The 24298-nt window shown below is 34.9% G+C and overlaps 1 protein-coding gene across 1 annotated transcript; it reads left to right on the forward strand.

The window, feature by feature from the left end:
* The first annotated feature begins 600 nt into the window (after positions 1 to 600).
* On the forward strand, positions 601 to 21962 carry LOC121299218 (ubiquitin carboxyl-terminal hydrolase 3). Its single transcript, XM_041226862.1, has 15 exons — positions 601 to 1024; positions 6794 to 6854; positions 7054 to 7191; positions 8895 to 8978; positions 10695 to 10776; positions 11521 to 11603; positions 12358 to 12471; positions 12814 to 12927; positions 14072 to 14218; positions 14502 to 14608; positions 14788 to 14868; positions 15158 to 15276; positions 15514 to 15627; positions 15753 to 15820; positions 16684 to 21962. Exons 1-15 carry the CDS (start codon positions 934 to 936, stop codon positions 16850 to 16852), a joined length of 1572 nt encoding a protein of 523 aa, XP_041082796.1. The 5' UTR covers positions 601 to 933; the 3' UTR covers positions 16853 to 21962.
* Positions 21963 to 24298: the final 2336 nt, after the last annotated feature.

Genomic DNA, 24298 nt, shown 5'->3' on the forward strand with positions numbered 1-24298 from the left:
GTTTGCTAAAATTAGAATTAAAATTATTTTTGTTCACTTAAGTTACAATTATGCTGTGGTAATTACAATTATCCAAAAAAGCAACATAGACAACGTCACACATTAACAGGTACGAATACAGAAAAAAATACTTTTTTCTTCAAACAACGAGGTCACTAAAAGTGATTGAAAATACAACAACAACGAATGTACACAAACTGGAGTGTCAACAAATTTGTTAATGTGGTCTGTATAAACCAGGTTGCAAAGAAAGGCAAACTTTGAAAATGTGCCCTAAACAAACACAAAGGAATAACCCAATATAAACTGCAAAACCCCAACTGTACGGTTAGTTGTTAGTACACCTGCTGTTATAGCGCAGTTGGATTATTCCTCATATTCGAAACTCGTGATGTTATAAATGTTACACCTTTTTACTGAAGTTACACTACACATAGGTATGACTATTGTGTGCAACCAATCTGACAGGTTGTTTTGGAGATTGTTTTTTCTTTCTGTTTAGAACAAATACATATTTGATACCAACACCTATTTTTAAAGGAAGTGACGTCTTTGAAGTACGTTTTACAGCGGTTTTGCATATTTCCACTGGATCGCAAAGGAACGGATTGGATCTTTATTTAGGTTACATCGAAAGCACGGTTTGGAGTTTTATCGGTTCTGAACCTGGAGTTCCCACTTTTTTTTTTTTTTTTTTTTTTTTAAACAGACACGCTGTATAAAAAAAAAAAATGGCCGCAGTGTGCTGTATCTGAACGCTTTGTAAATAAAGAAAGAAAGAAAGAGCGCAAGAAAAGTCGGGCACGTAGTGAGAGAAACGCTTATATACGGGGCACCACTGAGATAGCTGTACTCCCGGACTATCCAAGTTGTAACCCCTAATTCCCTTGTCACATACAATACAATACAATACAAATACAATTCCCTGCTCTGATGGAGTGCCCGCACTTAAACTCCAGCGTCTGCATCGCTCCGGATTCCACTCAGTTCCCGAACGGGTCGCCCTCGTCGTGGTGCTGCAGCGGTAAGTCTTCTGCCTTGATACGGAGAACAGTTCGGTTTAGACGGAGTAGGAAATCCCGCAGGTTCTCGAACGAGGCCTGTAGTCGTAAATTAAAATACTTTCTGTGTTTGTTTGCTGCAAGTACATTGTAAACTGAATGCCAATGAATAGATAAGTGTACGTAAATTATATATATATATATAATATATATATATATATATATATATATATATATATATATAGAGAGAGAGAGAGAGTTTTGCGTCCCAGTAGTTGAGAAGACGTGTGCCATCAGACCACTTGATTTTATCATTATGCCGTGACATGAAACAGGTTAGTTTATTATTATAGTGAAACTGAACATGTATTTAAAGAAAAAAAAAAACCAACACAAAACAAACTGTGACCCGAGGTCAAAATGAATGCTAACGTATGCAATTTAAGAAATGGTTTGCGTTTACATTCTCCTGTGTGTCCGCTGTGGATGCGGGCACAGTAATTACATTTTAGCATCGCCTAAGGTGAATTTAACAAACGACTTTCAGACGTGTGTCGCCTGGGGTGTCATCTTTCCAAGACTCTGCAACTTAGCGCTCCAAATTCGCGAATGAGAATCTAGAAAATGCTGTAACGTTAGTCTTCAGCAATACTAAACACTGTTTTCGTGGAATGACCACAACTACCATATTTCATAACAATTACCTTCAGTAACTATGACATTGGTACACAACACATTAATTAGATTTCCCTCCCCCTGAAGTTAGTGAGTCTCCTGTGTCTTTTTTCTGTTTGTTCAGGAAATAGGAAGTTCGTAATGCTCATCACACCCAGGTGTGTAGGTGTTTGTTGGAGACTCAAGACCTCCAATGCGACTGTGTAGTCGGTCACCATTATTGCATACTGTATCTGTACGTTTGCCAAAAAGCATAACGTTTAAATGTTGTTTTACTAAAAGCAAGCATTTGACAAATTCAAATATGTGAAAGTCCGGGAAATACATCAAATGCATACCTAAAATAACATATGTCTAACTTTTAACTGACGGAATTAATGTTTCCAGTGAAATACAACATTTCCTGCTCTTTGTTCAGCTCTCCACTCCCTCAGCATCCTTTCTGGACATAACCCCTTTACATTTATATGTGGAGCCTGGTGAAGGAGCAGTAGGGTATCTGCTTTACAGCTGGTAACCACTGAGGATATTGAATGCAAACAGGGCTGACTTCAGTTGGTGCTCAGTGTCAAACCTAAGTATCAAAATACCCTCTTTGTAGCTGCATCTTCTACAGGGTGGGCTATAATTATATACCCATTCTCTTGTGCACAGTATAGTACCACATCAGTTTGACACGACTGAAAAAAAACGGAAAGTGCTATTACTGTATCTGTACATTTGGGTAGCATGCAAATGCCAAATTCTTACCTGCCCTGTGGTTATGCAGTGTATTTTATATATTTATATAATACTACAAACAGTGTGTGTATTCAGTTGCTCATACCGACACTGCTGCAGTCGTTCATAAAGGACTGATTTACAGCTAACAACTCTAACAGTGTAAGTTACCTTCTTTAGTGTGTTTTGTTCTGTAAGGAAGCATAAAACTTCAGGAAAAAACTTTTTTAAAATTATTATTGATGTGAATGGCAGTGGTATTAACATCTGCCATGTTTCTAGATCATTTGAATTGATCCACTGTGTTAAAATGAGTTGCTATTACTAAGAGTATAACAGAAAATTAAGAATTAGGTCTGCTTCAGTGTGTTTCCTTTTATAAAAAAATATATATATATATATATATATATATATATATATATATATATATATATATATATATATATATATATATATATATATATATATATATTTATTTATTTAAAACTATCATTTGGAAAAGCCAGGCGTGGGGCAGCCTTGCCCTCTGAAATTGGTCTTTCTGTTTTCCTGTGTGCAATTGTCATAAACTGTTGAAATGCTGTCAAAAAGAATAAAGCAGCAGGCAGCTCCCGGACTGACAAAGCCACATACCCCCTACAAAGTGGTTCAAGCTGTTGCACTGGAGCAAAGAAGTCAAGCTGGCTCGCTGTGTCTTCCAGCATTCAAGTATGAACAGCCACATTTAACCGGTTTGCAAAAAGTGCAAACAAATCCTATCAAAGCATTAACACACCAGAGCTTTTTGGTTTGTATATTTTGCTCTTGCCAGCTGGCTAATAAATGTAGCAGCTTTGATTTGCTATTTGAATAATTTAGAGTACTTTTAAGGGTAAAAACACAAAATAGCTTGCTTTGTATCCAGCTTTTACATGAGGCTAAATCTGAACTACATTTTTTTTTTTTTTTTCTGGTAAGCAATTTGGGGAACAGTACCGCCTTTTGGCTAAATTAACATTCAGATTTTTTATTTTTTTTTCCTGTCACAGAAGCTTAGTAAATGAGCCCCACTTGCACTGCATCATGTTGCTATAGTGATAGTCCAGCAGCTGAATTAGGTTGATATGCATTGGCCAGAAAAATGCTGTAACCAGTACGGGACATTTCTTTTCATATTCGATATTCAAAGTAGTTCCATAAATGTTAATGTAGAACAGTTTTATACGTACGTAAACCGCACTACTCATGATGGCTTACATTCCAGGATGTTTATATTTTAAATACAATGATAAAGCATGCATTTAATATTGTTTCACTTGAGGCTAAAATGGTACAGTTCGCTCCATAATTTTAAAGTTTGGTTTAAAAGGTCTGACTTTACAAAAGTTGGTTGTGTAGACTACAGTTGCATGTACAGCCTCAATTCACCCTGATGTAAATTTCTGTTCTGGTCAAGTTCATTTGAAAGTGTGCATGGTTCGGGAAACAGACTTGCTGTTAAATTATTCATGTTGACTTACCAGATCAAATAAATATTCAGGGATGTACTGGATGGTAATGATAGTATTAACTTGTCTTGAATACCCCAGTGCACATTATATTTAAAATTCATTTGTTATAAATATCCAGGATTGCCTTTATTCTTAGCCCCTTTTTTTACAGATAGAATAACTGCTGGAGTCATGCATGTGGTATACAGAAGAGAATTCTGAACCTTAATATCTGCCCCTGTACTGTCTGCATCTATATTATATTTCACTTGTTCCATCACATCACACCATGATGTGATACTGCATAGCCAGTGTGTGTGAGTCTGTTAGGCGAAAGGTGAGAACACGTTCATTACAGCCACTTCTAAGCTTTCAGCTGCTATACAAAGACCACTGCATGCAAGAGCATTAACTGTTCCTTAGCAACAGCTATTTCGGATGCATGTTTTCTGAGTGGGTTCCATGCACGAAGATCAATATCTTTATCCTGTCAGGGGGTGGAAAATAAAATAAACTCCCCCCTCTCAATCTGTGTTCACATTTAGTATGAGCAGTGCCCCAAAGACTCTGGTCAGGTAGTCAGAATTACTTCAGTTAATTAACCATAACGCAAGTGAAATTGTTCACGTCAGACAGCAAACATGCCTTCATGACCCCTGTTTAATTTTCATTTAAACTAATTCTCGCTAAATCAGATTCAGAATTGGGTTGTTGGCAGAGCTGGTGTTGCCCAGAAAAAAAAAAAAAAAAAAAAAAAAAAAACAAGAATTCCAGTCCAGTCAACTGAACCACTACATGTCTAATCGGAAAAGCTTTTGTTGCGAACGATATATGTAAATATAGCTTCTGTTTTCGACAAAATATCCAATTATCTTTAATAACCGTATACCACCGCCGCGACGGTATATACCAGTTGGATGATGTAGGAGACGATCCAGGTCGACCAAATTCACACCTGAGTGGAGCAGGTCAAAGACGTCATAAATAAAAATTTTGCAATAAAAATTTTTAAGTTACACTCTGCACATTTTGTTATTTTCGGTTGGCTTTTTTTTTTTTTTTTTTTTTGTTTTTTTTGTGTTTTTTTTTTTTTTTTTTGTTTTTTGGTTTTTTTTTTTGTTGTTTTTTTTTTTTTTTTTTTTTTTTTTTTTTGTTTTTTTTTTTTTTTTTTTTTTTTTTTTTTTTTTTTTTTTTTTTTTTTTTTTTTTTTTTTTTTTTTTTTTTTTTTTTTGTTTTTTTTTTTTTTTGTTTTTTTTTTGTTGTTTGGTTTTTTTTTTTTTTTTTTTTTTTTTTTTTTTTTTTTTTTTTTTTTGTTTTTTTTTTTTTTTTTTTTTTTTTTTTTTTTTTTTTTTTTTTGTTTGCTTTTTTTATTGTGTTTTTTTTTTTTTTTTTTTTTTTTTTTTTTTTTTTTTTTTTTTGTTGTTGGTGTTTGTTTTTTTTTTTTTGTTGTTTTTTTTTATTTTTTTTTTTTTTTTTTTTTGTGTTGTTGTTGGGGGGGGGGGTGTTGTTGTGTTTTTTTTTTTTTTTTTTACATGAGTAGATGCTCGAGACGTTTTGTCTCTTGCAATTTGCTTAATATATCTTGCAACAAACTGTGTTGACTGCTGAATGAACAAGCAATAACTGTCAAAAAACGAATAACCCCTTCAGATAGAAGTACAATATGTCTATCCACATGACATCTAGCAAAACTTTCTTTTTAGGCTTCAAAATGTGACCCCTATGTAGGGCCCTATGAAATCTGTTTTATTTTGAATTTTGTGACTTATTTTATCCTGATTTTTCAGTTTAAAAAAATCTGTAATTTGTTAGTTTTGTTTTTTATCACCACAAGTGTTTGATACATTGACAGCAATACTGAAAAAATGCATGAAGAAATATGACAAAAAAAACAACCTTTCTAAATGGTTTTAATCAAAGTGCTTTCAGAAAAAGAGTACAAATTGGCACAATGCAATAGAAACAAACTAGGAACATAGTAAATTTTACAAAAATGCAGGCATTTTTTAGTAGTTTTTCTTTGATACAGAATTATAACATTTCAAAATAGATTTAATGACAAACAATGCAAATAAAAGCCTAAATATTTAGATTTATTCTAATTTAATAAAAGGGCACTTTGTAATATCTTCCTGAGAACTTTGGAGAAAAAATGCAGCAACTAGACACTATATTCTGCAGCAGTCATTGTAGTACTGTCTGCTCAGAATAACTTACAGGTAGTCCTTTTCCTCCAAGTGATAACGGTAGCTAGCAAGTGAAATGGCACGAGTTAGTTAAAATCACGGTTGTGTGTGTTGGCTGAGAGGTACAAAAATAGTTTTTTCATGCCTTCCTATGACGTGTGTTTCTTGAAGCCTCTTGTCATACAAACGCTGTGGTATTTCAAGGTAATTTTTAAAAATATGTACAGCTATATTTTGTTTGTTTAAACCGATTTTGTGGTAATGTCCTTGGGTGCCTAATTCTGTTTTTTGTCTCTGAATTCATCGATTCCGTCCGTGTTATTTGCAACGCGGATTTCATAGCGCCGTGCTTATGCACTGATCCCCTCTGTCTGTTTTGTCACACAACAGAATGAACTGGTAACTGCCTTGAATTTTCTCATTGCCTTCTAAAGACCTTTCGGATTGCATTTTGGTATAAACTGATGAACTGTTGATCAAAAATATTAGTCCTATAGTTAGTAACTCGAAATTGATAACCCTCTCTATGGAACTTAATGTAGTCTTGAATACACATATATCCAACTTCTATGCCCCTGGAGGGGGCAGAATGTATGTAATGAGTTTTATAAACATCTAGAGAATGGCTTATGATAGACGGTTCTGGTTTTGTATTGGCAGCTCTTCCAGTGGTGTTGTATACTCTGTTACTAATCTACATGTCAAATTTGTACGTGACATCTTACTGTGTCCTCTCTTTCAGTTTGCCGCTCAAACAAAAGCCCATGGGTGTGTTTAACATGTTCAAGTGTGCAGTGTGGAAGGTAGGTGAAAGGCTTGAGAAAGGAAAATGCACCATATCATTTCAGTGTTTCATATCATATCTGGGATATTGGATATTGTTTTAATGTAGCTTTCTCAACAAAATGTGATTGCGGACAATTGGTGAACTTGATATGAAAATAAATGATAATGTTTTGCCAGGCTTATGTTTATTTATGTATTCATTCATTTTGTTTTAAGATATGTAAATGGACATGCAAAGAAGCATTTTGAAGACTCGCAGATTCAAGCCAGCAATCACAAGAAATCTGAAAAGCACGACAAGGAGAAGCCCCAGCATGCTGTGTGTATGGATTGCAGTAGCTATAGCACATATTGGTATGTAGAAGCAATTTGTCTCTGTGTGCCAACTGTACTTTAACAAAAAGGTGAAGCGAGCTGTCAAGGAATTGACAGAAGCATGATGGAAAACCCTAGTGTGCGTCACAGTGGCCACATTCCTCTGAAATACAGCTCTAGTTTTAGGTGGAATTTCTGTTGTATACAGGACTTGGAGGAATAAACCATATTAAGACAGTATTAAGTGGCCTGCCCTCAAAAGAGCTGTTATAAAACTTGCTGCACTGAGGCCAAAGTAGTTTAGGTGGATTTGTTTAGAGTTTGTAAATACTCTTTGTGTTGGTGTTTGCAATCTGCTATGACTTGTTAATTATATATATAATATATAAAATGTTTTTCTTGTCGGTCGTCTGCAGTTGCAAAGAACGTAGCCTATTGATAAACAAACTTAATTAATATGGATGTGGAAAATGTTTTGCAAGTGCATTTTCAAAAAGCTCTGTTAATAAATTGTTCCTACACTGAAACTTATGGAACCTCCTGCTTTTAAAATAAGTTGAAATCTTTCTTTATAGGAACTGGATTTCTTTTAGTTGCGCAACAGTTACACAAGGAAGTGTGGTTTGTATAGGAAGTGGCCTCCACCGTGCCAGCGGCTACTTTTTCATTTAAAGTCATTTTAAAACTGGAAGTGCTTTGTTTCCTATCTTTTTTTTTAAGATAACTTATGGACCTCCGCTTTTACAATGAGGTTGAAGATAGAATTGAGCAACAGATTTATTCTCATTTTACATACTTCATTTTCCTTTTTGGATTCCACTGTTTTGTGTGGAATTTGTGACTGAAAACCACTGCAAGAGCCCCTCTGCATCAGGCGTGAAAAGCTGGAGAGAATTCAAAGCACTGGATAAGATTTGTTTTCTTTACATACTGATTCTGTATGCTCGCAGTGTTTGAAGTAAACTCCCTACAGTAATACAGAGGAAAGGCTGTTCTGCATAATTATCAGTTGATAATCAGCTTTTTAGTTTTCCAAGCCAGAAACAAGAACAGTTCAAAAGTGTAATAAAATCGTACAAGTAATCAGAAAATAATCCAGACTTCATGTGATTAATGAGCATTAATACTCTATCTGCAGTTCTTTATTTTCCATATTGGCATTTCTTTTTTGATCCTGGGATTGCTATTTCAGACCTACAGGTCTGAATACAAACACACCTTGGGGTCTATTCAATTGATCTAAAAACCCAGAATTCCAATCGTTATTTTTTTCAGACAGACAGACTATATATGAACTGGTATGTTGATTATTTTATTGGGCCATTTATTGATAATTTAAACAGCAGTTAGACCCACCACGTTTTAGAGCTATTGAAAAAAAAAAATATATATATATATCCTTTTATCAGTCGTTTACTGTTTATTTGAGGTACGTTTTCTTGAAGGTTCAGCAGCTTTTATTTTCATTAAGGCTTACATTAGCAACAAGCCTGCATTGTTAATTTTTTCTCTGTTTTGTGTTCTATATAGGCTACATTTTAAAAGAATCAAGAGATGGTGCCAGTGTTAAATATTACAGAAAACATAACACTGGATGGAACTGAGAATTCTAGGGTTGGGATAGAATTAGAGAATGTGCAACTGTGATTAAACCTTAATTACATTTTGGATTATATTCAAGATGTAGTTGGTAATAGATTGGTGTAATAGTTCACTAATACCAAGAAACTTTGTCCTTTCAGCTACAGATGTGATGATTTTGTTGTCAACGACACCAAGCTGGGCCTGGTGCAGAAGGTCAGAGAACATCTACAAAACTTGGAAAAGTAAGTAGAGATACAGAAGACGTTCACAATAACAACTCTGAAAAATTAGTTTACTCTGCTTTGGGATTAACAACAAATAATCCATATTACACAATTCTGCTTTACAGAAAAGGGGAACATTTGAGTTTCATTCTTTGCCATTACTGTAGATAAAAGGAAATTGTCACCTGGATCTAACTGATGACTGAATTAAATAAAGCACATGCTATTTTAAGGAAACCAAGCCTGTCCCACTCCATTACTTAAAATAAATGTGAAATATTTTGATATTAAAGGTACAGAGAGCCCAAGGAAAAAAAGAGACTTCTGTTGAACTACAGATATTGCAGGATTCGCAGGCACTGAAAATACATGGTATTGTCTCTGAGGAGTTGCTGTTATGAATTTGTGTTTTACTGATCAATAGTTTTTCTTTCCAACAGTAGAACTGAATTTGTGGTGTGCAATGGAAGCCTGTATCTTACATCTTGAAACAAATTCCAGTAAAATAAAAATAAAATTGTCTCGCAACAATTTTGCTTTTAGGCGTGAGAATTCAAAATGTATAATCTAGAATTTGCTTAATGCTTGCCTCATAGTAATGAGAGATTCATATTGTGGAGCATTTTTTCTTTTTTCTTAAGTTTTCCATTCACGAAGTATGACGATTCTAGTTATTTGAGAATGTTACACAATGTTCCGTACAAATAGTTTTACTGTAGGCTTAAGGTCTTGGAAATGAACTTGTTTGCCAACAATTTATTCTGACTTAACAATAATCAAACAATTATTGATTAAAAATCTTAAATTGCAAAGGTAACATGATTGCATGGTAGCCTGTACCTGGTGCGTTATCTTGCTTGTCCAATTGTGATAACACTTCATAAGGACCTTCTTTAGAAGTGTATCAAAATCTGGGACTTCATGGAGGCAGTCTGTTTGTACCAAAGTCTTTTTACATCTGAACTGCTTATCCAGTTAGGATGAATATCAAAATGACTTTATTTAGCACAGCTTATTAAAAGTATGTGAATCTTGGTTCTATGAAAGCAAGTTTACAGGTTAATAAGATTAGATCAACATAATAAGTAGAGACAGTAATTGAGTTCAGTTCTTGAATATCCAGTTGATTTCACATATCTAAACGGCCACTTGGTTACCTGTCTTTGTGTACAATTGCATTTGTTGTAGAGAAAATGAATAACGTGATACCATACTATACTCAAGGGGAACTTCACACCAACGCAGCTTTTGAATTTCCAACCTTGCTGTATTTCTGCAGTCAGACTGATGCATAATTTGAAGTGTCGTATAGCAATGTGCATTTTGCCTGGTGAATCTCAACTTTAACAATAGCCTGGCACAAGTCCAGCTTCTCATTTGCAGTTATGCTGGTCATTTCATTTTTTTTAACAGGCTTCTATTTAAATTCAGTGCCTCAGGCTGACCCATTGATTAGACTGTGTGATTAATTGATTATTGTTCCATAACTACTCTTTGAAGTGACGGCAGTGCTTTTTTTAGAGAGCAGAAACTTTTTTTCCTATTAATTCAAATGAAAGCTGTAATTAAAGTACACCCTTAGGAGCCCCTTCCATTGTGATTACACTGAGGAGGTTATGAAAAGCACCCCAGTTTACCTTTTTATTTTATAATTAAATACAGCTATGAATGGTATATTTTGCTATAACCCCCAAGAATTCATACTTTTTTCTTCTTTCCTATTTGGTAATGCAGCTCTGCCTTCAGTGTGGATAGACACAGAAAAAGAAAACTATTGGAAAGTTCATCCCTCAACAGTAAACTACTGAAAGTCAATGCAAGTATTATTCTGCAGACTAACCTACAGCATCTCGAACAAACATACAATTAAAGCTGTAATACCCTAGCTCTATTTTAGATTGAAGTGCTGTAAAACATGAAATGTTTGCTGACAAGAAACATTCACTAATTTCGCTTTTTAGAAAAGTCTGCAAAATATACATGCTGCAAAATTAACAATTACTCAATTCACTTTATATACAGAATATGTATAGTTTACATTTGTTGCTGTACGTGTCCATAGTGAGATGTTCGCAAAATGAAGTTGCTGCAGATATTTCCTGTTTTACAGTTTCAGCTTTCAAGTGGGTGGGGTGGTTTTTCAGTGAATTTGAAGAATAAATTGTCTTTGCATTCTTCCATTGAAATCAGTCAGTAGTAGACAAAAGATATCTTTGTATAAGTACTGGAGCTGTGCTGATTCATTTTCCAGTTTACAGTGCAGGAGGATATTCAGTGTTTTTATTTTGTTATACAGAGTTGCCTTGTGGGTTTGAAATATAGTAAATGAAGATGACTGTGCATCTTACCCTAATCCTTTAATTTTAAAACAAGCAGGCACCACAAATTAATGGTACCCCGAGTCTATTGCCCCTTAAAATGCAGCTCAAACATTGTAAATACATTTTTAAATTATATATAAATGTGATTTTCATTTATGCAGTGATGAGTTTATCTTAAAATGGCAGTCTTGTTTTTCCTCTTGTGATTTCTTAACAAGGTTGCATGTTGTTCTTTAAAGGGTAGTGCCTCTGCTCTGTGTGCTACTGGCCTTCGTAATCTGGGAAACACGTGCTTTATGAATGCCATTCTCCAGTCCCTCAGGTAATCTGCATCATTGTTCTGCTTTAGTGAGCATCACTGTTCACTGTAGGAGTTCTTAATCCACTGCTTAAATGTAGAAAAGCACATCTTCCAACCTGCAAATATTTCAACTGTAATGTTTCTTTTATAAATTTAAAATGTTTGAATTGCTGCTTGTCTTATTAATGCAAATGTGCACCAGCTCTACATGTTTCTAAATTGTTAAATGAAGACATTACTGTACTCTAACGTGGCATTGTAGAAGAACTTCAGAAACTGTGCTTGGCTGGGTTGCATGGTCACAAGCAGCAGCTTTAGTCTAAAATGGAATGTTTCACTTTTGTTCATGACCCAGCACTTTGCTTAGAGAGTTGAAAAAGATGTGTTCATGCCCAATGCATGGATGTTTCATAATTGATCTGAGAAACTCTGAAGCTGGGTTGTAACGATTCTGCTGTAAAATGCTGCAATGCTTCTTTTATTGTTCTGGACATAATGGTTGGTGGTTGTTTAATTAAACCAGACCTGGTTGACATTTAATTTCCTCAAGCTGATTGCTATTATCGTTCTGAGACGTGTCCCTGCCACAGTCCAACCTGCAACCTATAAATCATTCACACTGTCAGAGCTCAAGAAGCAAAACAGAAATGTGAAATACACACGATGTTTTCAAAAGGGTTCAGCCAGCTTTTTTAAATAGTTTTTTGTTTTGTTTTTGTTATTTAACCACATAGGTCATTTTTTCTAATCAAAGTAGCTATTTTATGTTTTTCAGTAATATTCAACAGTTTTGCTGCTATTTCAAGGAGCTGCCAGCTGTGGAGTTGCGCAGTGGTAAAACTGCAGGTAGAAGAATGTACCACACGAGGAGTCAGGGGGACAACAGTGTGTAAGGTCCTATTAAGTTTTATCAAAATTGTGTGTGGAGGTGGGGTGGGTGTTATTGTTGTCAATTGTGAAAGGAGAATACTGGACATTGGCTTTATCACAGTTCACACTATACCTGATCATAAAAAGTGTTAGTTTTAGTTCAACACAACTTAAATCAGATTGCTGCAGTTTTGTCAGCGCTAACAATATGTTTTTAACCACAAGCATAAAGCAGCTTTTGTCTAAATATACGTGTGTCCATCAATAGAAAAAAATGAAAGATCCCATGAATGTCCATGATCTGATACCTGACCCTCGATGCTTAAGGTTTGACCACAGTGTTCTCTCTTCCTCTAAACAGCTCCCTTGTAGAAGAGTTCCGGAAGACACTGTGCGCTTTGTGGCAGGGAAGTCAAACCGCATTCAGTCCTGAATCCTTATTTTACGTTATTTGGAAAATCATGCCAAATTTCAGGTAGTGTTCAGAAATGTTTGTGTACATGTTGCATTTCTCTCCCTATGTTAGAATGGGTTTATTAACACACACATGCACATTCTTTTTATACCAATCAATTTCAAACTGCATGTACTGTACCCATTACGTTTTTGTTTTACATATTCTAATTTCTTAGTTTAGAAAATTCCATATAGAGTGATTCTTAACCCTCCTATTATGTTTGGAATTTAGTTACATCGGTTATGTTTTGGGTCATATTGACCTGATGCAATTTCAGACAAATTTAAACAGACTTAAATTGATTAACTGTTTATTTGCAAAGGTTTTACTCTTTTATGTTCTTTTAGTCCAGGACCTGTGACAAAACTTCTTTGACTGCCAACCTGGGAGTTCCTCATTTTGGAATGTCTTTACCAGTGAAATGCTGTTGCAATACTGACAGTGAAAATTAGGCTCTGCCTTGTAGATATGTATTGTTTGTTTTTTTGTTTATAAATATCTCCAGATAGGTGCAGCCATTTCCAGAGATGATGATGATGATAATAATAATAATAATAATAATAATAATAATAAATTGAAAAAGTTTGTTTTGTTCCTGCGCACAAATCTACATAGATAAATGCCACAGGTCACAGTGACCTGAAGCATCTTATTTGTATACATGTAAACATCTTAAAGGTTCTGTTTTCTGTGTATAAGTTCATGACCCCAACATTGGAAAAGTCATAAAATACTATATAGAAAATGAAAAGAAAAACAGCATTTAAGCTAATTGGAAACTAGAGTCGGGTCAAACAGACCCGAAACCTAATAGGAGGGTTAACCCATTTTAGGTCTAATTCACAAGGCATTTACCACAGTGCTAAGTTATCTGCCTTTTTCTCAAGAGAACACATTTAAGAAAAAAAAAAAAACAACTTGCTAGTTCTATAACATTAGCAGTGTGTGTTTCATTAAAAGGAAAGTGTGCAAACTTAGCAATGGGGTAAATGCTTGTGAATATCGGCATGAAAGGCTGGGCCATGAAGTTCACATACTCTGTATTAATACATTTGTTTTTATAATGTCGTAAGGATGTTTTACTGTGGATTATTCTAATTTAAAGTATATCAGAATGCTAGTAGTCTTTTTTGTGTAAATTGACACACTTTGTTTTTACCAGGGGATACCAGCAGCAGGATGCTCATGAATTCATGCGGTACCTTCTGGATCATCTTCACTTGGAGCTTCAGGGAGAATGCAATGGAGTTTCCCGCTCCGCGATTCCACAGGAAGGAGCGATGCTGTCTGTAGGGGGCAAATGCTGCATGTATGTATCCAGTCACCTGGGCAGGCTACTGATGCATACTTCATGTGTTTACAGATTTATATGCATTATAGAATATGTATACCTGGATATCCTTGATTCTGTTGTAGGTATCAATATTACTTTCACATTGGGAAATATCCAGATGCTGTATAAGCAAATATTGATCCATTGAAAGAGAACGTGCATAGTCATTAGTGACTATTGATGGCTGGTTTTGACATTAAGAAGTTTGCAGCATAAAATAGTTACAAGTGGCTTAAATATTGGGGTTCTTTTGTTTTAGAAATGGGACTTCTACAGTTGTGACATCAGTATTTGGAGGTATTCTTCAGAATGAAGTGAATTGTTTGATATGTGGGACTGAATCTAGAAAGTTTGATCCATTCCTTGGTAAGTATTTCGATATGATTTTGATTTTCTCTTTTTGCAAAATTGTAATGGACTTTTGTTATATAATAAAAATTGTGTGTGTGTGTATATATGTATATATACATAAAATATTTATTTATTTATTTATTTTCAAATGACAACATCAAAATAAATAACAAAGTTTATAAAATTACTTTTAGATCTTTCGTTAGATATTCCAAGCCAGTTTAGAAACAAACGAACAAAGAACCAAGAAAGTGGACCAATTTGCACTCTGCGAGGTAAGGTTATTTTATCCATCTCTGATCTTTGGGTACATCTGTGTTTCACATTTCTATACAAGGCCAAATGGCCACCAGCTGTTTTAATTCAAACTTTAAGTGAGCATTGCAAGAAGTGAAGGGAGAAGTTAAATTAATTTCCTGTAGGATATCATAACTGTAAAACCTGTTTATTATGACCACTCAAGCGACCTTCTGAAAATGGCCTTGTACAGACAAGTGGTCTTTATTAACAATTAACTTAATTTTACCATTGAGTGAAATTGTTGTCACTGTTTCCATTTTTCAGACTGCCTGCGCAGTTTCACAGATCTGGAGGAACTTGATGAAACCGAGCTGTACATGTGCCACAAATGCAAAAAACGTCAGAAGTCCACGAAAAAATTCTGGATTCAGAAGCTACCAAAGGTGTGAGGGGTGAGGGGGAATAAAATAAGCAGAATTTTAAGACACATGTTGATTGGTTACCTTTCACTAATTGGAAAGGTAACTGAAATCTGTAAGGTGTGTAGATTCTGATTGGGGATTTATGTACCAGTAGTTACTGAACTGTAGGATTTAAAAAAAAAAAAAAAAAACTAATTGGAAGTAAGCACAAACTCTGATTTCTTGGTTTCTTTACTTTTTTTTCTTATTCTTTTTTAGGTGTTCTGCTTGCATTTGAAAAGATTTCACTGGACTGCGTATCTCAGAAACAAGGTAGACACCTATGTAGAATTTCCACTGCGAGGTCTAGACATGAAGTGCTACTTATTGGAGGTTCGTATAATGAATGGCTCTTCATTTTATACAGCAGATTTAACGTGACACGAGTACTCTGCCTTTTTAATGATTTCATACATGAAGCAATAATTCTTTTCCATATTTGAATCCCTGAATTCTAGCCTGAAAACAGCGGTCCAGAAAGTTGTCTTTACGAACTTGCTGCTGTGGTTGTGCATCACGGGTCAGGGTATGTACCTCATTACTTTACAAAAAGAATGTGTTTTCTGAGTCATTTTCTAGACTGTGAAGCCTAAAGATAAATTATACAATTATTATCAAAGACCAAAATGTTCTTTCAAAAATGAGTTTGGCTTCAGTCTACAGTACCTTTTATTTGAAAGTCACTTATTCTTGTCTGCTTCTGTGATGATAGCACTATTTTTACCACTTCTGCGTTGTTGAACTGTCAAAGTCTCTCTCCCGTTTGAATGGCAAATGCTTTCCTGTCCTTTAATCATATTCTTAGCTTCAGGCACAGAAATAATGTTTTACTGGAGTTCACTGGCACTAATGCAGAAACTGTAACGAGCAAAAGAACATTTTTTTTAGCTGGAAACTTCAAAGTAACACTGACTGATGAGTGGAGAGTGGTTTGTTGCTATGGATGGGAGTAAGAAAATATGGTCTCTGGTTGCAGATGACAGGCAGTCGTTCTTCACCGTTAAATTATAGAGGAAAAAGGTTCTGTGGCCTCTGCAAGCAGTTGCTCGTGGCAGGTGGTCTCTCTTCAGAGGTGGTCGCTAAGGCAGATTTTACTGTACTAATTTCTGTGGCAGTAACACATTTAAACAGCTGGTACTAAAATAACTATTTGGTAGAGAATTATAGGGCTTGAATATTTACTGCTTACTGTGTATTAAAGCTTTTGACTTTATGTCATTCTTACTGTTGCTGCCTTTTTTTATATTGTTAAAAAATAAATTTACAAGAAAGTACTTTTAACAGACAGTTAACTCACTGACATGCTCTGTCTAGCTCCTGGATGTTGAGGAAATTGGCTTAATAAAGATTTTATTTTTTATTATTGTTCCTTTTGCTCTTTCTTTTTAGTGTTGGTTCTGGACATTACACAGCATATGCAACCCACGATGGCCGCTGGTACCATTTCAACGACAGCACGGTCACGCTCACTGACGAGGAGACCGTGGTGAAGGCCAAGGCTTACATCCTGTTCTATATAGAACGCCAGCCCAAATCCGCATCGGACTCCAAACTTTAGTACCTCTCTCTCCGTCTGTGTCACGCTCACTCTCTTAACCCTTTTATGTACTGAAGCATTCAGACAATACACAACTATTCCATTTTTTCCATCAACACTTGATCCAAGACTTCATTTTTGTCATGCACTTTTTTTTTCAAGTTGCTGTTGTGAATTTGAGTTTGTTCTCCAAGTGCAATTTATTTTTTTAGTTTTTAAACAGTTTTGAACAGTTTTTTTTTTTTTCAGAGAACCTCAGTAAAATGTAACTGCTGCTTTATTTTCACTTTTTATATATATTTTATATAGGTGTTTGCTTTTTTGTTGCTCCATGTTACATTCCTCTCTTTGTTGGCACGTTTACATTTGTATAGGCTCTGTGCACAAGATGGCATCAGTGGGCTTCCGGTTTAACTTATACTGGCATACTTACTTCCTGTTTAATACTTGTTGATGGTGATTTTAGTTTGTTTTTGGTATACGCGTGTTTGTTGAAGATTATTTCGTTATTATTCTAATAGATATTGTTTTATTTGTACAATGAGAAACGAGAGGGAAGCACCTCGGAGCATTTCTGTGCCCCTTTTTGTTCAACGTTGTCGTGATACACCTCGAGTGTAAGCTTTCATTCTTTTCCTGCAAATGAAGAACTGAAAAAAAGGTCATCAATAACATGCACTGAGAGCAGTTTACGGCAACAAAATACACACGTGTGCAGCAGACACTTTGTAAAAGCGATGTGCTCAAAGCAACCAGTGGAGGGCGACGATGGCTAAAACGGGATTCGGTACCGGTGCTCTTTCAGTGGAATGATTGTCGTCAACAACAGGCAAGGCTTGGTGTTTGGGAGAGGAGAGAAAAACCTGAGCCTGTCACCTAAAAAGACGCAATGGACTGTTCATTAATGCTGCTAACCCATGATTCTTGTTCAGTACCAGAACCTGCAGCCCTTGATGTAGAACGTAGCAATTATTAGTAATTTTAATAATGCAAAGAAATTGAAATTGAACTTGTGTAACTGTAAATCAAACCTTGAACAACAGCTACACTAATTTGTGTCCCGCACTCAAACTGCGGCTTCTCATTCTTCTTCATCGATCTGAAACAACTGGCCCTCATACCGATTTCACCTGTCAGCCTGTCTTTGTTTGATACAGGTTAACGACAGCAATATAGACGTTATGTCTGAGGGAATACAGTGCTTGAAATAAAATATAAAACCATCATAGCATTACAACAATAATTTGATGTAATGCAGGTGCAGTTTGCCACTTAGCTAATTTTATCATAAACAAATGTATTAAATTCCAACCGATTATGCTATCATCACAATAAAGTACATGTTATTATTTATTTTCTTAGCAGAGCGAGTTAGAGTTGTCGCAAAATATACATATTTCATGATTCACAATACAGTAAGAGGAGGTAAAATATACAATTACTTCAGTCCTAAGAGCAACTTTAACTATCATACTTAGTTTGATAATCACAATATAGTAAGAGTACATACAATACTTTTCATATTTTAATGTCATAATTATATTTTCTATGTTAACATAGAAATAACAATATAACTTACTCATTTAATATTGATTTTACCACAACAGTTTTACAGATATGCAAAGACTGACAACAAACTGAAAACAGCTCCTGCTCGTAGTTGCAGAGGTAGCTGGAAACGTTCATGTTCAAACCCTTTTCCAGTTTGTTTGATGGAGCTTTGCTGCACAGTTTAACTGTTCTATGGACATCATTAACTGTGATCCTTGGTAAGTCCTGAAGGCAACACGTATAAAACAAGGCCATGGCACACTTCACAAGCTGTCATAAATCAGACTCGAATACTGTATTCTAACTCAAGCAGATGTTAACCGTTAGTAACTATGCCGGTATAAGAGAATTCTGCAATAGGATGTGCACAGTGCCTATTAGATTGAAGTTTTGTGTTGGGATTACTTGTCCTTTCTCTTGAAGAAATAAAGGATCTTCACAAAGGAGGAACCTATTATGAAAGACTCGCACTAGCTAAAACTGCCACTTTGTTTTTTGAAATCGCCCTCAGTTATTGTGAAAACCATTACTGTAAGCATTTGTTACATACACAGTATATGAATTGTGAAATCTGACTCCAAAAATACGATTACATGTGAAATGTGATTTTTTTTTTTTTTTTTTTTTTTTTTTTCCAGGTACTGTAGTTCTTGTATGAGTTTCAGTTGTAATTGGTGATATTTAAAAATGCACATGTGAGATGTCTCAATGTAATATCATACATTGCTTAATTAACACTGAAGAAACATTATCAGAGACTCCGGAACTGAACTGACCTGAAATATCTGTGCTTCAGCATACAGCCAGCATTGTTAAACCAAACTTTGGGTTTTGGTACCATTTTCATAAGTGCATTTTATGTTTTAAAAGGTGCTATTCAGTCAAATATTGTTCAAATAAACTGCACACATTTAGGTTTATCTATTTCAAATTCACACCATAACTGAATTAAATCTTTAAGTGTCTTAAAGATTAATGCATAATATACTCTAGGTGACACTGCTTCTCTTTTGTGTTTTTGAAATTTAAAATTACTTTTTTTTCAAATACTAACAGCTGATTCTAGTTTCATTATTTCTTCTATAATATGGGTCTGATTCTGTAAAAAAAAAAAAAAAACACCACATAAAAGCTTGGCATAATAGATTTAGCCAGGAGAATTAATTTTCATGGATGAGCCTGTGAAATCATTAGATTTCAGGTGCAAATGTGCACAAGAAAAAATGAAAATGTATTAAGTTTTAATTGCAAAAAACAGAAAATAAAGCTTTCTTTAGCCAATATTTTGCTGTTTGTTATAAGAATGACAGTTATGCTGTTAAGTGCATAATTGGCACTCAATCCTGATCTTAAAAGAAATAGTATTTAGTAAATTTATCAGATTACATTGGGCTAAAAGAAGCTGGTAAATAGTTACCAAACTTAAATGTGCCTCAGAACATACAGTATATTGTAGGCCTTTTAAAATGATTTATCACAGTTCAATTCATTCTTATTTAAATGTTTGTATCACTCATTTTGTAGCACTACTGACTTTTGTGATCCATTCAACTGTTTTGCTATGGCTGTTTCACAATGACAAGTGTTTAGAGAATTAAAACACACAGAACGCAGTAGAATAATTCAGAAGCGAATGCTAAACCGTGAATGCAATGGTCCTCAATCCCTTTGTCTTTTTCATTTGTGTATTTTTTTTTTAGTGGAAATCAAGACATACCAATATTAAGTTGTCTAAATCGAACAAACTTTTTAGTTTTTTTTTTTGTAATTTCAAATGCTGTTTAAGGGGAGTAACAAAGTGTTTTATTGACATTTGAATTATGCACCCCATTATCATCCAAATTTTAAAAATGGTATTGAACATGGTTTGTGGCCATTGTCGGACCGAGTTTAAAGTTGAATGTCTCTTTTGTTCAAAAAAACAGTGTTTCTGATATTACTGCTCAATGCTCTGTGGATCTGGTCTGTGGAGTAATCTCTTGTTTTTTGTTGTTTCTTGACCATCTGGTTCTCCTAAGTTCATCAAAATAGCTGTCTGTCTTTCAAAGGAAAGATTAGTGCTGTAGACAATCCCCTCAGTGATTTATGTACTCGGACAAATCTTAATCCAAAAACACAGTAATCAGCACTGTTATCACCAAATTTGCGGATTCAGATACAATGTCAGCAATAACTGCGTGATGTGGTGTAGCCTATTTACTTTGCACTTGTCTGAAAACTTGAAGGAAGATTCCAATTTTGTAAAACCATAAATTTCTGATTTTATTTTAATTGTACTATCTCCGAATTGTGGCGGACGGTCTAGTATTTCTTTCTAACACCTTAATCCAAGCTTACTTTCTTCACTTGTCTTATGGCCTTTCTAGTATGTAAAAGAGGATGATTTTTATTTATTTACACCTGGTTACACCATTTAATGCCAACCAATGTACTAATTTGTGGGGTTAAGCAATTAATTGCAACCACTTGACTTTTGTTCAGTACTTTGTACAGCATATTATAGTTCTAAGATGACCAGCTTTGGCCATTTTAAGCGCAGACCAAAAAACATATATTTTAGTATGTTAAAATATTAAAAAGTTAATGAATTGATGTATAATCATTCAATGGTAGTTTTGATTTTGTGAAGCTGTAAAAATCTTTTAAGCCATTTTGGTATTAACCACACCAATCTGGACCTACAAATAGGACCAGGGATAAATTGCCTTAACTTTTTATAAAAAACAGTATATTTTAAGTTATGTAGTCCAGGTATTTCCATAGTAACTTGAATAGGGATATATAGATGCAAGTGTTGGGTGGTTAGGATTAATTTCCTGAGATACAATTTTTAATTCTGGAAACTGTTGCAGTTTAAAGCAGCAGCCAGCACGTGAATGGGGGGAACATTGATTTTATAAAGCATTTGGAGGTTTACAAGACGATAAATTGTGTTGAAGCATTAGATGCCTGCCTAGAGTCGATCATCTATTGCCTGTGTCGGAACTTTCACTGGATAATTCTTAAAAGAGGATCTGTAAATAACAGGTTAACAGCATGGAAACAGGCGTTTCGGAGCCCGATCGGAGGTAATCTTTTATTGGCAGTAAATTGGCCCTGGCCTGTGTTTCACTATTTGCATGAAGTATCTGCTGTTGACTCGTGGGACCTTAACCATATGATGTACTGTGAACCGTGTATTAGGGTTTGTTGCAACAGTCCAGTTTGTAGTTGTATTCCAGGTTTCTTTTTTCATATTTTGTTCAGTTATTATTATTATTATTATTATTATTATTATTATTATTATTATTATTATTATTATTATTATTATTTTATAACTTTCTCCATTTTCATCTGATGAAAGGGCATATGTACTGTCGTCCTGAAAGCTTGTGCACATTTTGTGACAATTCAGGGCCATTTTAAAAGCAACCTGAAAGATTTTTATCTTTTTTTTTTTTTTTTGTGATTGTGACCAAATATTACATTGTGTATATAGTTTTACCTTAACCACAGTATTAGTTAGCGTAACAGCAAACCTAACAAGAATGTATTTAAATAATTAATGGTCATTAAATTGTAGTCGCATCCCATGGCCATATTCAAGGGTAAAGATTAAGTAGCTTCAAATATAATTATTATTATTAATAATAATAATAATAATAATAATAATATTTTTTGTATGCGTTCCAATAATGAGTTATAATTTTTCTCAGTAACTGCCTTTACCTGGCTTTGAATTTGCGTTGAGCTTGTCAGGAACATCCTAAGTGGTGGGTCTTGGTGTCACATTATTTGAATGGAATGGGGATAGTCCAAGCATTTAGGATTCTCCGGACAAGCGTAAAGTCAAAGGCAGAATTACATAAAATGATTTCAATATTGAAACAATGTAATGATTGCAAATGCCAAAAAAAAAAAAAAAAAAAGAAAAAGAAAAGCTGCTTACTATTAAGGATATAGTTTTGCTTTAGCGCACTAACCTTGGCTTTGAATATTACATTGGCATGGTGTGTGTGTGTGTGTGTTTGTACTGCTGGTGAAAGAAAGCTTAATACAATGAAAAAGTTGGAAGCACACATGTAATGTGAAGCCATGCACCTCGGCACTTCTGTAACTTGAATCAGATAACTTGATGCTGTACGCACTCTCGTTTGAACAGTTTTTAAACTATTTTTTTGTTCCCGGTCTACGTTCCAGAATTGTAACTGACACGACCCACCTTTGAATCACTGAATACAACTAAGATTCACCATTTTGTTTTTGAATCATCTGTTTAATGTTGGTTCTCTTATGTGCTGTAATAGCTGCATTACAATAATGGTATGTATGTATATTAGTTAATGTACCGTTTCACTGTTAGTAAAGTACAATGTTAATGATGCAACGGGTGTTGAGATCACTTTGTTCAGTGTTATTCAGAAATGTGAATTCTGTGTGTTTTTGGATATTCAATTCCACATTACTTAAGTAGGATAATCTATTCAAAAAGATGAAAAATGTAGTGAGAAGGTATTAAGTGCACACACAATCTATAAACTGCCTTGTAATAAATTGCAAAAAAAACTAGTGATTGTATTTACAGTATAATCGTAAATCTCGAAAAACTACTCGCTTCTAAATCTTTTGTAGTCATTTTTGTATCACTTTAGTATAAATACATGTTAATTTGGATTCATATGTTGTTTTTTTCTGACGTTATGCGAACGAAAAGACACACATTTGCCCGTTTTCCCATTGGAAATAGTGATATTTTGAAATATCACTGTCCTGGACACAAAAGCAACGTTGTTGAGGAATAATAGCCATTTTGTATACTTTTGAGGCATAAGCAATTAGGAAATAACACTTACTACCCAGGAACAAAAATTGTGTTACATAGTGTTTCCTGTGTAACCACAGTGGGGAAATGTGTACAGTGGCAAATAAACTGCTAACTTGTTTTGACATAGTATCTGTTTTAAACAGTTGTCGGAACAGATCGCAAGCTTGTGATCTGTGCCTCGAGTAGAAATCTACTGATTTTATCAGAAATTTATGATTCTGCACAGAACTGGCATCCCCAGTCTAACAGGATAAATAACGTACTGTACTGTACATAGGGAACCTCCCTTCCATGTTTATACTTAACCATAGGTGTGAAATGGCATAAATATTAACAAACAAAATTCGCTTTAAAAGTACCTTTACATCCCAAGACTTTATCATGCATGATACAAAGCATCAGTGGTTATTTAAATTCTTGTCTGGGTCATTTTGATCAGGCTTAGATTAGTTTAGAGAATTAGTTTAACATTTTTTTTTGTATGTTTATTCATTCATTTCATTCATCTTCTTCGTGCCAAGTGGCACATAAGGCTTGCACGGTTTCGTGCCTCCATCTTCTGTCCTGCACAGTTTTGGCAGCTGTCCCCCAGGTTAGGTGCGCAGTGGAGAATTCCACTTCAGTGGTTCATCTCCATGTAGTTTTGGGGTGCCCTCTTTGCTTCTCCTTCGGGTTCCATTGCAGTGCTGTCTTGGCTGGGATAAAAACGGAAAATATGACCAAGCCATGTCCACTGTCTGTATTTAAGGATGTTGGTGATGTCCTCTTGGTCTGTTAGGAGGTGTAATCTGGTATTAGAAATGGTAACAGGCCAGTGTATGCTAAATAACTTTCTTAGGTACGTGTTGTGGAAGCTTGAAAGTTTCTGGACATCTTGCTTTGTTGTTTGCCAGCAATCCGCTTCATAAAGGAGGACAGAAAGAACGTTACTGGTGTAGAGCCTGAGCTTAGTTTTTCTACCGTACGTTGAGGACTTCCACACAGGGTGTAGCTTTCCAAAGGAAATTCTAGCTTTTGTTATCCTGGACCTTGTTGGTTGAATTGTATAGTAACTGACTTGAGCAGCTTGCATTTCATTTTTTTCAGTAACCAAGGCTTTCAAATCAATTTTC

Source organism: Polyodon spathula, chromosome 24 (assembly GCF_017654505.1).
Source record: "Polyodon spathula isolate WHYD16114869_AA chromosome 24, ASM1765450v1, whole genome shotgun sequence".
In the NCBI taxonomy this organism is placed as follows: Eukaryota; Metazoa; Chordata; class Actinopteri; order Acipenseriformes; family Polyodontidae; genus Polyodon; species Polyodon spathula.

Coding starts and splice junctions, on each gene's coding strand:
- LOC121299218 (XM_041226862.1), top strand. CDS start 934: ATGGAGTGCCCGCACTTAAACTCCAGCGTCTGCATCGCTCCGGATTCC. Junction 14,219..14,501: donor GTAGGGGGCAAATGCTGCAT/GTATGTATCCAG, acceptor CTTTTGTTTTAG/AAATGGGACTTCTACAGTTG. Junction 14,869..15,157: donor ACCAATTTGCACTCTGCGAG/GTAAGGTTATTT, acceptor TCCATTTTTCAG/ACTGCCTGCGCAGTTTCACA.